Source organism: Oncorhynchus clarkii, chromosome 17 (assembly GCF_045791955.1).
Source record: "Oncorhynchus clarkii lewisi isolate Uvic-CL-2024 chromosome 17, UVic_Ocla_1.0, whole genome shotgun sequence".
In the NCBI taxonomy this organism is placed as follows: domain Eukaryota; kingdom Metazoa; phylum Chordata; class Actinopteri; order Salmoniformes; family Salmonidae; genus Oncorhynchus; species Oncorhynchus clarkii.
The window spans coordinates 70,144,408-70,160,094 of NC_092163.1; the positions used below are offsets into that span (position 1 = coordinate 70,144,408).

General features: G+C 42.8%; 1 protein-coding gene across 2 annotated transcripts in view; it reads left to right on the plus strand.

The window, feature by feature from the left end:
• LOC139371339 (ubiquitin-like modifier activating enzyme 7) overlaps positions 1-15,687 on the plus strand; it is a 77,410-nt gene that overhangs the window by 9,562 nt on the left and 52,161 nt on the right. For both annotated transcript variants that reach the window (XM_071111681.1, XM_071111682.1), the window contains exons 13-16: positions 779-944; positions 2,903-3,099; positions 4,739-4,803; positions 8,251-8,449. In XM_071111681.1, coding sequence (XP_070967782.1) covers positions 779-944; positions 2,903-3,099; positions 4,739-4,803; positions 8,251-8,449 — 627 coding nt within the window. The remainder of the gene's footprint in view (positions 1-778; positions 945-2,902; positions 3,100-4,738; positions 4,804-8,250; positions 8,450-15,687) is intronic.

Genomic DNA, 15,687 nt, shown 5'->3' on the forward strand with positions numbered 1-15,687 from the left:
TGGCTGTGAGCCATGCATGTATCCGTAGGCCACAGTCATGGTGATTTAGGTTTCCTTTCCACCTCATTTGAATGTGACCGAGTGCTTGCCATTGGCTTTCATACCATCTTCCAGATGTCTGTCAGAAGGAGAAATATACAAGATACTGCTATATAAGACCCATCTATGATGAGTTCATGTGTATCCTGATTTCCTTTGCTGCTTGTGTAAATATTTGGGTTTCCCTTCCCCTCAATTCTCTAGTTTCTTTGTCACCCAGTTCACACCATTGCTGCTCTTTTTCTCGCTTTTTGCCTTTTAGTGTTTCTGTGTTTTAGTGTTTCTGTGTTTTAATGTTTCTGTGTTTTATTGTTAGTGCCTTCAGTGTTTCTGTGTTTTAATGTTTCTGTGTTTTAGTGTTTCTGTGTTTTAGTGTTTCTGTGTTTCAGTGTTTTAATGTTTCTGTGTTTTAGTGTTTCTGTGTTTTAGTGTTTCTGTGTTTCTGTGTTTTAATGTTTCTTCCTTCTGTGTTTTAATGTTTCTGTGTTTTAGTGTTTCTGCCTTCAGTGTTTGTGTTTTAATGTTTCTATGTTTTAGTGTTTCTGCCTTTAGTGTTTCAGTGTTTTAATGTTTCTGTGTTTTAGTATTTCTGCCTTCAGTGTTTGTGTTTTCTCTTCAGTTTTCTCTTTGTATTCCAGCTATTCTTTGAGTAAGTCATGGGGAAACGAGGGGAAGTTCATCAAGAGAGGCTGATTTTCCCTTCACTCACCGACGACCTCCTCTTCCTCTACTTCCACAGAGACAGAAGTCAGAGGTAGCAGCCCAGGCGGTCAGAGTCATGAACCCCAACATGAACATCACAGCCCACCAGAACCGCCTGGACCCAGACAGTGAGCAGGTCTATGGGCACACCTTCTTCATGGGCCTGGATGGAGTAGCTGCAGCTCTGGACAACGTGGAAGCCAGTCAGTACCAGTGCCTGTGCTACTCCCTGTATCATGATCCTATTAATGATATTACTACTAGTGACAGAGTCCATACACTGGCAACACCCACGCTACTGCCAATATTAGGACCAACACACACGTCTAGCTGTATCGACATCAATAACATTACTAGTACAACAACCAATGGCTAATAGTTATCGGCATCAGTAATAAACACCACTAGAGGCAATTCATTCTCCTTTATTTCTGTAGTAATAGCTGTGGTAATAATAGCACATAGGCCTGCATGCCACTAGTACCAGAATCAGTGTAGTTATCAGCCTAAGGTCAGTTCATTAGCAACTGTATGTCTGTCTGTCTGGTGTTGTTAGACAGACTTGACTCACTCCCCAGTGTGGCTCTGACTCTGAGGTCATTATGTAACTAGCCACTGCCGAGTCCTCAACAACCGGTTTTCAGGGGACATAGAAAGAGAGCCTGTGATGCAACTTCCGGTTTGGACATTACAGGGCGACAACATTAATGAGAAAATCACACACACACACTTTAACTCCTCCTCCACATTTACTGGATTGGTTAAACAGTGCAGAACAGAACTTCCCCTGACAGTTTTTTTCTTATGGTCAAGACCAGTATGTAGGGGATCTATACTGAACAAAAATATAAACGCAACATGTAAAAAGTATTGGTCCCATGTTTCATGAGCTAAAATGAAAGATCCCAGAAATGTTTCATATACACAAAAAGCTTATTTCTCTCAAATTTTGTGCACAAGTTTGTTTACATCCCTGTTAGTGAGCATTTCTTCTTTGCCAAGATAATCCCATCCACCTATAATCCATAATCCATCCACCTATCAAGAAGCTGATTAAACAGCATGATCATTACACAGGTGCACCTTGTGCTGGGGACAGTAAAAGGCCACTCTAAAATGTGCAGTTTTGAGGGAGCATGCAATTGGCATGCTGACTGGAAGAATGTCCACCAAAGCTGTTGCCACCGAATTGAGTGTTCATTTCTCTATCATAAGCCGCTTCCAACGTCGTTTTAAAGAATTTGGCAGTATGTCCAACCGGCCTCACAACCGCAGACCATGTGTAACCACGCCAGCCCAGGACCTCCACATCTGACTTTTTCACCTGCGGAATCATCTGAGACCAGCCACCCGGACTGCTGATGAAACTGTGAATTTGCAAAACTGAAGATTTCTGCACAAACTGTGCAGAAACCATCTTAGGGAAGCTCATCTGCATGCTCATCGTTCTCACCAGGGTCTTGATCTAACTGCGTGTATGGCGCCAATAGCCAGCAACTTCGCACAGCCATTGAAGAGGAGTAGGACAACATTCCACAGGCCACATCAACAGCCTGATCAACTTTATTCGAAGGAGATGTCGCGCTGCATGAGGTAAATGGTGGTCACACCAGATACTGACTAGTTTTCTGATCTACCCCCTACCTTTTTTTTAAGGTATCTGTAACCAATAGATGCATATCTGTATTCCCAGTCCTGTGAAATCCATACATTAAGGCCTAATGCATTTATTTCAATTGGCTGATTTCCTTATATGAACTGTAACTCAGTAAAAGCTTTGAAATTGTTGCATGTTGCGTTTTTTTGTTCAGTGTAGATTCAGGCGTTTATTTTATGCCTGCTACGTTAGGTTATGATTATGTAATGCTGTAGATAGCTGCATTACATAATCATAGGGATTGTGGAACGCATGGTGGGGGGAGCAGACAGACAGATAACATAGTATTTCAGTCCTCTATCGGCACGGTTGGGGAATACATGTAAAGCTATTTACGAAATACATTTTAAAAGTAACCCAAGCCTGTTTATATGCTGTGTGACTTTTAGCTGTTCTTATTGGTTTACTATTTTTGTACTATTTCTCTGTCTGTGTGTGTGTGTGTGTGTGTGTGTGTGTGTGTGTGTGTGTGTGTGTGTGTGTGTGTGTGTGTGTGCACTACAGGAGTGTACCTGGATGGCCGCTGTGTCCAGCACCAGAGACCCATGCTGGAGGGGGGTACCCTGGGTAGTAAGGGCCATACTCTAGTGGTAGTTCCCCACCTGACTGAGTCCTATGGACCGGCCAAGACCGGCTCCCAGAATGCCATCCCACTGTGCACCTTGAAGAACTTCCCTCACCGCATAGAGCACACCCTGCAGGTGAGGCATGGAACCGCAGTCTGATTGTATGTGTTTTGGACTGCATCCCTGTAGCCTAGCATCATCACAGCAACCTAGCATTGTCATATCAACCTCCTGTACCATCATTCTGGAATCCTAGCATATTAAAGGAGTTTAGGCCATGGCATTCCTCTACCCTATGAGCTGCCATCCACGTTACGTTTAACAGACTTTAAACATGGCTGCTCTCTGACTGACTGACTGGTTGGCAGGCTGACTGGCACATGGCTGGCAAGCTATCCAGAGCATAACCTTACAACACTAACCTTATGTTGATATACCCCAAACAATTTGACCCAACGTTGACTTAACTTAGGTTTGGCCCATCTCCGTCCATACAGTACAGTACAGTATCAACTCCTAACTCAGCCCATCTCCGTCCATACAGTACAGTATCAACTCCTAACTCAGTCCATCTCCATCCATACAGTACAGTACAGAACTAACTCCTACCTCAGTCCATCTCCATCCATACAGTACAGTATCAACTCCTAACTCAGTCCATCTCCATCCATACAGTACAGTACAGTACAGTATCAACTCCTAACTCAGTCCATCTCCGTCCATACAGTACAGTATCAACTCCTAACTCAGTCCATCTCCATCCATACAGTACAGTATCAACTTCTAACGCAGTCCATCTCCGTCCATACAGTACAGTACAGTATCAACTCCTAACTCAGCCCATCTCCGTCCATACAGTACAGTATCAACTCCTAACTCAGTCCATCTCCGTCCATACAGTACAGTACAGTATCAACTCCTAACTCAGCCCATCTCCGTCCATACAGTACAGTATCAACTCCTAACTCAGCCCATCTCCGTCCATACAGTACAGTATCAACTCCTAACTCAGTCCATCTCCGTCCATACAGTACAGTATCAACTCCTAACTCAGTCCATCTCCATCCATACAGTACAGTATCAACTCCTAACGCAGTCCATCTCCGTCCATACAGTACAGTATCAACTCCTAACTCAGTCCATCTCCGTCCATACAGTACAGTACAGTATCAACTCCTAACTCAGTCCGTCTCCGTCCATACAGTACTAACTTCTAACTCAGTCCATCTCCATCCTTACAGTACAGTACTAACTTCTAACTCAGTCCATCTCCATCCTTACAGTACAGTACTAACTTCTAACTCAGTCCATCTCCATCCTTACAGTACAGTACTAACTTCTAACTCAGTCCATCTCCATCCTTACAGTACAGTACTAACTTCTAACTCAGTCCATCTCCATCCTTACAGTACAGTACTAACTTCTAACTCAGTCCATCTCCATCCTTACAGTACAGTACTAACTTCTAACTCAGTCCATCTCCATCCTTACAGTACAGTACAGCATCAACTCCTAACTCAGTTCATCTCCATCCATACAGTACAGTACAAACTCCTAACTCAGTCCATCCATCCATACTCCACTTATCTCTTAATCCCTCACACACACAACTCATCTAAAATGCAAAGCTTTTTACACTCTTAACTCTCAAACTTGCCCCAGAATGGATAAGCATTTTGAGGGTGATTGAGACCATGCTTAAATGAAAAGTGTGCATCAGACTGAAGTTAAAATGAAAACCCCATTAAGTCAGACCTACCATGTGTCTTTGCAGTGGGCCAGAGACCAGTTTGAGGGGCTCTATAAACAAGCAGCTGAACATGTCAATCTGTACTTCAGGTAAGTCTACCTTCTTTCCTAACATACTCAATCAGTTGCAAACACGATGAGCAGAAATGGAATCTTTAAATTCCGAAGTGGTCTCTGGTATTTTACTGAAACTTTTAGCTTCAGATCGCAGGCTTATGCTCTTGATGCCTCAGTCTGCCCTCATACATACAGTGCCTTCAGACAGTATTCACACCCCTCGACTTTTTCCACATTTTGTTGTGTTACAGCCTGAATTTAAAATGGATTCAATGTAGTTTTCTTTTGTCACTGGCCTACACACAATACCCCATAATGTCAAAGTGGAATTGTGTTTTTATACATTTTTACAAAATAATTAAAAGTGAATAGCTGAAATGTCTTCAGTCAATAAGTATTCAACCCCTTTGTTATGGCAAGCCTAAATTAGTTCAGGAGAAAAAAATCTGCTTAACAAGTCACATAATAATTTTCATCGACTCACTTTGTGTGCAATAATAGTGTTTAACATATTGGCTACCTCATAACTGTGCCCCACATATTATCTGTAACGCACCTCAGTCAAGCAGTGAATTTCAAACGCATGTTCAACCATAATGACCAGGAGGTTTTCCAATGCCTCGCAAAGATGGGCACCTATTGGTAGTTTGGTAAAAGAAAACACACAAAAAAAACGGACATATCTCTTTGAACATGGTGAATTTATTAATCCCACTTTGGATGGTGTATCAATACACACAGTCACTACAAAGATACAGGCGTCCTTCCTAACTCTGTTGTCAGACAGGAAGGATTTCACCATGAGGCCAATGGTGACTTTAAAACAGTTACAGAGTTTAATGGCTGTGATGGGAGAAAACTGAGGATGGATCAACAACATTGCAGTTACTAACCTAAATGACAGCGTGAAAAGAAGTAAGTCTGTACAGAATAAAAATGCTAAAAATCATGCATCCTGTTTGCAACAAGACACTAAAGTAAAACAGCAACAAATGTGGGAAAGCAATTCACTTTTTGCCCTGAATACAAAAGTGTTATGTTTGGGACAAATCCAATACAACACATTACTGAGTACCACTCTACATATTTTCAAGCGTAGTGGTGACTACATCATCTTATGGGTATGCTTGTTATCGTTAAGGACTGGGGAGTTTTTCAGGATAAAAAAAAAAGGGAATGGAGCTAAGCACAGGACAAACCTTAGAGGAAAACCTGGTTCAGTCTGCTTTACACTAGACACTGGGAGGTGAATTCACCTTTCTGCAGGACAATAACCTAAAACACAATGCCAAATATACACTGGAGTTACTTACCAAGAATACATGACTTATATCAACTTGATAATCTATGGCAAGACCTGAAAATGGTTGTCTAGTAATGATCAACAACCAATTTGACAGAGCTTGAAGAACTTTGAAAATAATAATGTATAAATGTTGCACAATCGAGGTGTGGAAAGCTCTTAGAGACTTACCCAGAAAGACTCACAGCTGTAAGTGCTGCCAAAGATAGTTCTACAAAGTATTGACTCTGGGGTGTGAATACTGTATGTAAATGAAATATTTCTGTAATACATTTTCAATACATTTGAAAAAAACATGTAATTATGAGGTAATGTGTGTAGATGGGTGAGGAGAAAAATCTATTTAATCCATTTTGAATTCTGGCTGTAACACAACAAAATGTAGAATAATTCAAGGGGAATGAATACTTTCTGAAGGACACCTGTACATGCCCCAAATAAGTAGTGAGCCCTACAGATGGTAATGCAGTAGTTAGTGCTGTTTCTAAAGAACAGCCAGTGTTGCAGTAAAGCTCAGGTAAGAGATGTCTTCTGGGTGAAGCCACCCTCCCAGCAGGGGACTTCTAGGTTAACAATCTCCTGGGTTAAACATCTGGCACACAGTCAGTCAGCTAATTAGGCAGAGATGTCTAACTCATATACATCCATTCACTTACAGGCCTGAGGACTAGTTTACTTCCTGCTGAAAGAGGAAAGTAAGTGTTATAATGAAGTAATGCTGTCCTCATGGTTTTGTTGTGGTTGGTTTTTACAAAACTTTTGGAATGCAGTTGGAGTCTTGCTGTGTATTCTGTATGTATTGTGTGTTTATCTAATGGTCTGTGGGTCTGTGAGAGTGACAATTGGTCTCAGCTGCAAGGGGAGCCCTATTAATCTGCCCCAGTAAGAGCCCATCAGCTGCTCCGGAGCCCTGTTAATCTGTCCCAGTAAGAGTCCATCAGCTGCTCCGGAGCCCTGTTAATCTGCCCCAGTAAGAGTCCATCAGTTGCTCCGGAGCCCTGTTAATCTGTCCCAGTAAGAGCCCATCAGTTGCTCCGGAGCCCTGTTAATCTGTCCCAGTAAGAGCCCATCAGCTGCTCCGGAGCCCTGTTAATCTGTCCCAGTAAGAGTCCATCAGCTGCTCCGGAGCCCTGTTAATCTGCCCCAGTAAGAGTTCAGTTAAGACTCATGGCCTTTCTGTGTTTCTTTCCCAGGCTCAGTGTATTTTACTGAGATTTAATATAGGCCCCTTTAGGGATGGAAAAGCCCCCTGCCTCCTGTGGAGAGTAGTGTCCTCTGGAGACGAGCGTAGACCTCACCGAGCAGGCCCCACAGACTCAGCTGAAAATAACTCCAGCATCTCAGACTAACAGAGTAGGTGTAGGAGAGGATGGTGAGACTGTGTAACGCAGGATATATGCTGTGTTAACAGGAACCAGGCATACATGTGACTCAGGCTGGTAGATACTACCCATGGAGCTCTGCACACACTCCGCACACCCTCCACACACCACACACAATACACACCACCATCACTCCAAACACTTCCTTCCCCCTCAGATGCAGGGTGACCTCTGACCTTGGGCCAGTTTCAAAGGCAGCACCCCTAACCCCCTCTCACTTCTCAGAAACAATACTACTGACTGACTGACTGACTGACTGACTGACTGACTGACTGACTGACTGACTGACTGACTGACTGTTCAGTGTTGTTCATCTTCCTGTTAAACAGACATTAGGAAGGGTGAATGAGTATATCTTGGGTTTGCCGTGCACTGCCTCGCCCATAGGAATCCCCTCAGAGTAGGTGAAGGGTAAAGGGCACAAGAGGATAGTTACAGTATGTGTCCATGTTTGACCGAAATAGGATCCAGAAACCAGTGTTGTTGAATATGACATGGCTGCTCCTTCCACCACTGTTCAGGTGTTACACAATTACCGTTGGAATTTGAAAGCAAGCCATGTCTCGGAAGACATGGAAGGGGGCGAGAGGAGTATGTTATGAGACCTTGAGATGGTTTAAATTAGTTTTAAAGGCCAACTCATCCTGCCCACCCATCTTACATCATCCCTATTGGTTTCCTTTGCGTTTATGTTTTTAGTCTTTCTGGAGAAACATCGTCTTGAAGGAGATTACATGAAGGTCCATTAGGGGAGAGGTCCAGGTCTAATGATGCTTATGCTATTGTTCCCTGCAGGGATGCTGCTGGTTTCCTGGAGCGCACCCTGGGTCGGGGGGAGGCGGAGGCTCTGGAGGTCCTGGAGTGTGTGTGGGGAGGTGTGGGGGGACAGCGGCCCCAAGGCTGGGAGGACTGTGTCGGGTGGGCCCGTCGCCAGTGGGAGACCCTCTACAACAACGACATTGCACAGCTGCTGCACTGTTTCCCCTCTGACCAGGTAAGAGTAACACAACACACACTGGAAAATCATTGGACATCCAGGGGCATAGCTCCTAAATCCCCAAACGTAAGGGTTTTCTTTAACATTGTTTATGAATTTGAACACTTGGTGGCACTATTGTTCACACACCTTGCCTGTTGAGAATTCTGCATATGATAGACATATACTGGCTATAAGCCTGTCTTTTGTTCTCTGTTACATTTGACAGTGTGCTCATACATGCTCAAGACATATGCCATATGTAGTTGCAAGTTTATATACAGTAAAATGTCCAATAATTAGAAATGGTTCCACATTTTCAGAAACCCATTCTCATTTTTACCTTGTAAGACATAATCCAAGAATATATCACCCTAAGCTGTTTTTTAAGCATATTGAACACACCATGAACATATCATGGGATAGTTAGTATTTACCAACCCACTGATATGGTATCCTCAAAAATGTCTGTTGGGATCCATATAATATTCTGAGGCATATAGATGACAGAGAGTGACATCACATTACATGCTGTTACACCTGGGGGTGTCTAACCAAACACTCCCCTTGTTATCCATGGATCATATGGATTCACCTTTTACAGGACACTGACAACTGGACCTGTCTGGCCTGGTCTGATAAACACTATCTCCCTTCTCTTGCTTCATATAATATGGGTCAATAAAAATTCCTCTGACCGAGACAACCGATTCCATTCCACTCATATCCTGTTTAAAGCCTTATTATTTTTGTCTGGAAGAAATGCATAGCATTTTTGCTCCAAGTCCCCTGAGATAAGCCCGTTTGGTATTGGACTCATTTAGCAGGAAAATGAGTCATTGTTAAACAATTGACCAGGCCGTGCCTCATGCTCTGAAGCACTCAAATTTCTGGGTTACAGTTCTGATGAGTGGCTGTAATACATCACGCAAAATATTGTAATGCATCAAAACAGAGAGAAAAGATCTCTTTGTGTTTGCATTAAGTCATGTAGTGTAACTTGTTATTCTGCAGTGGCACAAGCCGTATGAGAGTAGGAAGCTGGGTTTAGATGTATTAAAAGGACAGACATTTGTTGTTGGTTTCAGTAAAATGTTTGGGTTCCTGTTTTTCTTCCCCGTTTTCTCTCTGTTTTAAAAGGTCATTCGTACAGTTAGGCTGGCTGTGGTTTCTGTATCCTCCCAGAGAGTCGATTCTAACCACAGCTGCTTTCTGGGGAAGTGTGATAAGGCTAGTGTTGGTTAACTTCCACAAAATTTCAATGATTGAAATACAATGTCCAACTGCCTTACCAGTAGGCTGAAATGCTTTTTGGGAAGAGAAATCCAAATCTATTTTACAGGCATGCGTTTTGTGTTTCCCTCCCCTTTATCAACAGAAACTGCCCTTATGCAGATTGAATGGTATTAAAGTTTGAGTAAGTTCAAATGTTGTCCACTAATGTACCAACATTTCTATTATACTGTATGTAAATAGTTTATGATTAGTGAATTACTTAATGTAGTTATTTTGTTCGATACTTCTCCCTATTCATAGGTTGCACCTCTGTCACTCGGTCGTGTCATGCCATTGTTAGGAAGGTTCTCAAGCCCCCCTCTTACGACTGCGCTATAGTGGAGCCCTAATGTCTTGATAAGCCCAGTCATTCTGGACGGGGGCTAGCGACTGTTAATTCTAAATTACAATATAATGCCTGGAAATATGATGACATAGCTAAAGTATTCAAATATTTTGTAAGAAAACAGCTTTTCCTGCATTATCATGTCGTCAAATTTACTTTAGACAAATGGCAAAATAAATGTACCCATACATGTTATTCAATCATTGCACCCACACTAAGTCAGTTCTATTTGTGACGCTGAACGTGGTGCAAGTCCTGCATCTCCCATCTCCTTGTTGGTTTATAGAAGCGTATACCCACGTGCCTTCTCCTCATTGGTCATACTCACGCGCGCGTCCGGTTTGCATTCTGGACCACAAAACGTATTTGCTAGAAACATGATAGTGTTGTTAAACAAAGCAAAGAAATTGAACTTCAAAACGTGATGTAGTTTTATTTGAATTTGCAGCTGTTGTTGGTAAGACATTATTCTGCTACCTTCTGACATTACTTACTGGATCTTGAAGACGCCCCTAAGAAACCAGATACTCTTCTGTGTAGGGTATAATGGTGGTAGATACCCCTCTCTGTAGGGTATAATGGTGGTAGATAACCCTCTCTGTAGGGTATAATGGTTGTAGATGAACCTCTCTGTCGGGTATAATGGTGGTAGATAACCCTCTCTGTAGGGTATAATGGTTGTAGATAACCCTCTCTGTAGGGTATAATGGTTGTAGATAACCCTCTCTGTAGGGTATAATGGTTGTAGATAACCCTCTCTGTAGGGTATAATGATGGTAGATAAACCTCTCTGTAGGGTATAATGGTGGTAGATAAACCTCTCTGTAGGGTATAATGGTGGTAGATAAACCTCTCTGTAGGGTATAATGGTGGTAGATAAACCTTTCTGTAGGGTATAATGGTGGTAGATAAACCTCTCTGTAGGGTATAATGGTGGTAGATACCCCTCTCTGTGGGGTATAATGGTTGTAGATACCTCTCTCTGTAGGGTATAATGATGGTAGATACCTCTCTCTGTAGGGTATAATGGTGGTAGATACCCCTCTCTGTAGGGTATAATGGTGGTAGATAACCCCTCTCTGTAGGGTATAATGATGGTAGATACCTCTCTCTGTAGGGTATAATGATGGTAGATAACCCTCTCTGTGGGATATAATGATGGTAGATACCCCTCTCTGTAGGGTATAATGATGGTAGATAACCCTCTCTGTAGGGTATAATGGTGGTAGATACCCCTCTCTGTAGGGTATAATGATGGTAGATACCCCTCTCTGTAGGGTATAATGATGGTAGATAACCCTCTCTGTAGGGTATAATGGTTGTAGATAACTCTCTCTGTAGGGTATAATGGTGGTAGATACCTCTCTCTGTAGGGTATAATGGTGGTAGATACCCCTCTCTGTAGGGTATAATGATGGTAGATACCCCTCTCTGTAGGGTATAATGATGGTAGATAACCCTCTCTGTAGGGTATAATGGTTGTAGATAACCCTCTCTGTAGGGTATAATGGTGGTAGGTACCCCTCTCTGTAGGGTATAATGATGGCAGATTACCCTGAGCTGCTATAAGAATTGCCCCCTGCAGGTAGACTGATTTGAGATCATTTTCAATGATAAGTCCCTCTCTCCCAGCTGGAGGGGGAAAGCCCATTTGTTGTAGGCCTTTTGGTAGAGTGTTGGGACTGTTGGTAGACTATTGGCAGACTGTTGGGAGTGTTGGTAGACTGTTGGGAGTGTTGGTAGACTGTTATGAGTGTTGGGAGTTTTTGTAGAGTGTTGGGACTGTTGGAAGACTTTTGGTAGACTGTTGGAAGACTTGGTAGACTGTTGGGACTATTGGTAGACTGTTGGGTGATTGTTGGTAGGCTGTTGGGACTGTTGGTAGATGGTTGGTAGACTGGGAGTGTTGGTAGACTGTTATGAGTGTTGGGAGTTTTGTAGAGTGTTGGGACTTTTGGTAGGCTGTTGGGACTGTTGGTAGACTGTTGGGAGATTGTTGGTAGACTGTTGGGAGTGTTGGGAGTTTTTGTAGAGTGTTGGGACTGTTGGAAGACTTTTGGTAGACTGTTGGGACTATTGGTAGACTGTTGGGACTATCGGTAGACTGTTGGGTGATTGTTGGTAGACTGTTGGGTGATTGTTGGTAGGCTGTTGGGACTGTTGGTAGATTGTTGGGACTGTTGGTAGATGGTTGGTAGACTGTTTAGACTGTTGGGACTATTGGTAGACTATTGGGACTGTTGGTAGACTGTTGGGACTGTTGGTAGACTGTTTAGACTGTTGGTAGGCTGTTTAGACTGTTGGGACTATTGGTAGACTGTTGGTAGACTGTTGGGACTATTGGGTATGTTGGGACTGTTGGTAGACTGTTGGTAGACTGTTGGGACTATTGGTAGACTGTTGGTAGACTGTTTAGACTGTTGGGACTATTGGTAGACTGTTGTGACTTGGTAGACTGTTGGGACTGTTGGTAGACTGTTGTGACTGTTGGGACTGTTTAGACTGTTGTGACTGTTGGTAGACAGTTGGGACTATTGGTAGACTGTTGGGACTATTGGTAGACTGTTGTGACTGTTGGTAGACTGTTGTGACTGTTGATAGACTGTTTAGACTATTGTGACTGTTGTGACTATTGGTAGACTGTTGTGACTGTTGTGACTATTGGTAGACTGTTTAGACAGTTGTGACAGTTGGTAGACTGTTGGTAGACTGTTTAGACTGTTGTGACTGTTGGTAGACTGTTGGTAGACTGTTGTGACTGTTGGGACTATTGGTAGACTGTTGTGACTGTTGTGACTATTGGTAGACTGTTGTGACTGTTGGTAGACTGTTGGTAGACTGTTGGGACTTTTGGTAGACTGTTTAGACTGTTGTGACTGTTGGTAGACTGTTGGGACTTTTGGTAGACTGTTTAGACTGTTGTGACTGTTGGTAGACTGTTGGTAGACTGTTGGTAGACTGTTGGGACTTTTGGTAGACTGTTTAGACTGTTGTGACTGTTGGTAGACTGTTGGGACTTTTGGTAGACTGTTTAGACTGTTGTGACTGTTGGTAGACTGTTGGTAGACTGTTGGGACTTTTGGTAGACTGTTTAGACTGTTGTGACTGTTGGTAGACTGTTGGGACTTTTGGTAGACTGTTTAGACTGTTGTGACTGTTGGTAGACTGTTGGGACTTTTGGTAGACTGTTTAGACTGTTTAGACTGTTGTGACTGTTGGTAGACTGTTGGTAGACTGTTGGGACTTTTGGTAGACTGTTTAGACTGTTGTGACTGTTGGTAGACTGTTGGGACTTTTGGTAGACTGTTTAGACTGTTGTGACTGTTGGTAGACTGTTGGGACTTTTGGTAGACCGCCACACCGGCGGTCAGGATTCATGAAGGCAGTCAAATTCCACGTGACCGTTTAGTCACAGTAATAAGGCTTCTCCAAGTTCTGATGCTGCTGGTCATTAGTAGCCTAACAAACTTCTAACTGCCTGTTACTCAGCACTCTATTGTCCCTCTAATCACTCTGACATCAATGCAAATGTATCCTAAAATCTAATCAAACACTTCGTGAGAGCATTCTGTAGGCTATGCAATTGTTTGAGAAAACAGAGTGATGGCCTCTATTGAGCTCTCAAGTGGCGCAGCGGTCTAAGACACTGCATCTCAGTGCCAGAGGCGTCACTACAGACCCTGTTTCGATTCCAGGCTGTATCACAACCGGCCGTGATTGGGAGTCCCATCGGACGGCGCACAATTGGCCCAGCGTCGGCCGGGATAGGCCGTCATTGTAAATAAGACTTTTTTCTTAACTGACTTGCCTAGTTAAATAAAAAAGAGGAAGATCCCATCAGTTTTCTATAGGCTACACCTACTATATAGTTTTCTGAACTTTCCTAATATTAAGAACATTGCTTCCCTTTACAACAGGAGTACAGCCTACCTGGCTGGCATGAAAATGAACCACGGGAGAAGCGTCCTCCATTCGCTATGTACAGTTGAAGTCGGATGTTTACATACACTTAGGTTGGAGTCATTAAAACTCATTTTTCAACCACTCCACAAATTTCTTGTTAAAACAAACTTTACTTTTGGCAAGTTGGTTAGGACTACTTTGTGCATGACACAAGTAATTTTTCCAACAATTGTTTACAGACAGATTATTTCACGTATCATTCACTGTATCACAATTCCAGTGGGTCAGAAGTTTACATACACTAAGTTGACTGTGCCTTTAAAGAGCTTGGAAAATTCCAGAAAATGATGTCATGGCTTTAGAAGCTTCTGATAGACTAATTGACATAATTTGAGTCCTGTGGATGTATTTCAAGGCCTACCTTCAAACTCAGTGCCTCTTTGCTTGACATCATGGGAAAATCAAAAGAAATCAGCCAAGACCTCAGAAAAAAAATGGGAGACCTCGACAAGTCTGGTTCATCATTGGGAGCAATTTCCAAATTCCTGAAGGAACCACGTTCATCTGTACAAACAACAGTACGCAACTATAAACACCATGGGACCACGCTGCCGTCATACCGCTCAGGAAGGAGACGTGTTTTGTCTCCTAGAGATGAAGGTACTTTGGTGCAGCAAAGGGCCTTGTGAAGATGCTGGAGGAAACAGGTACAAAAGTATCTATATCCACAGTAAAACAAGTCCTATATCGACATAACCTGAAAGGCCGCTCAGCAAGGAAGAAGCCACTGCTCCAAAACCGCCACAAAAAAAGCCAGACTACGGTTTGCAACTGCACATGGGGACAAATATTGTTATTTTTGGAGAAATGTCCTCTGGTCTGATGAAATAAAAATAGAACTGTTTGGCCATAATAACCATCGTTATGTTTGGAGGAAGAAGGGGGAGGCTTGCAAGCCGAAGAACATCATCCCAACCATGAAGCACGGGGGTGGCAGCATCATGTTCTGGGGATGCTTTGCTGCAGGAGGGACTGATGCACTTCACAAAATAGATGGCATCACAAGGGAGGAAAATTGGATATATTGAAGCAACATCTCAAGACATCAGTCAGGAAGTTAAAGGTTGGTCACAAATGAGTCTTCCAAATGGACAATGACCCCAAGCATACTTCCAAAGTTGTGGCAAAATGGCTTAAGGACAACAAAGTCAAGGTATTGGCCATCACAAAGCCCTGACCTCAATGCTATAGACAATGGGTTGGCAAGCGTGTGCGAGCAAGGAGGCCTACAAACCTGACTCGGTTACACCAGCTCTGTCAAGAGGAATGAGCCAAAATTCACCCAAGTTATTGTGGGAAGCTTGTGGAAGGCTACCCGAAACTTTTGACCCAAGTTAAACAATTTAAAGGCAATGCTTCCAAATACTAATTGAGTGTATGTAAACTTCTGACCCACTGGGAATGTGATGAAAGAAGTAAAAGCTGAAATAAATCATTCTCTCTACTAATATTCTGACATTTCACATTACTTAAATGAAGTGTTGATCCTAACTGACCTAAAACAGGGACTTTTTACTAGGATTAAATGTCAGGAATTGTGAAAAAACTGAGTTTAAATGTATTTGACTAAGGTGTATGTAAACTTCCGACTTCAACTGTAAGTGTGTAGATGACATGTCCATTTTCCCCTGCCCCTGTTTCGAGACAGGTGCCTGATAATGGTCCATTCTTA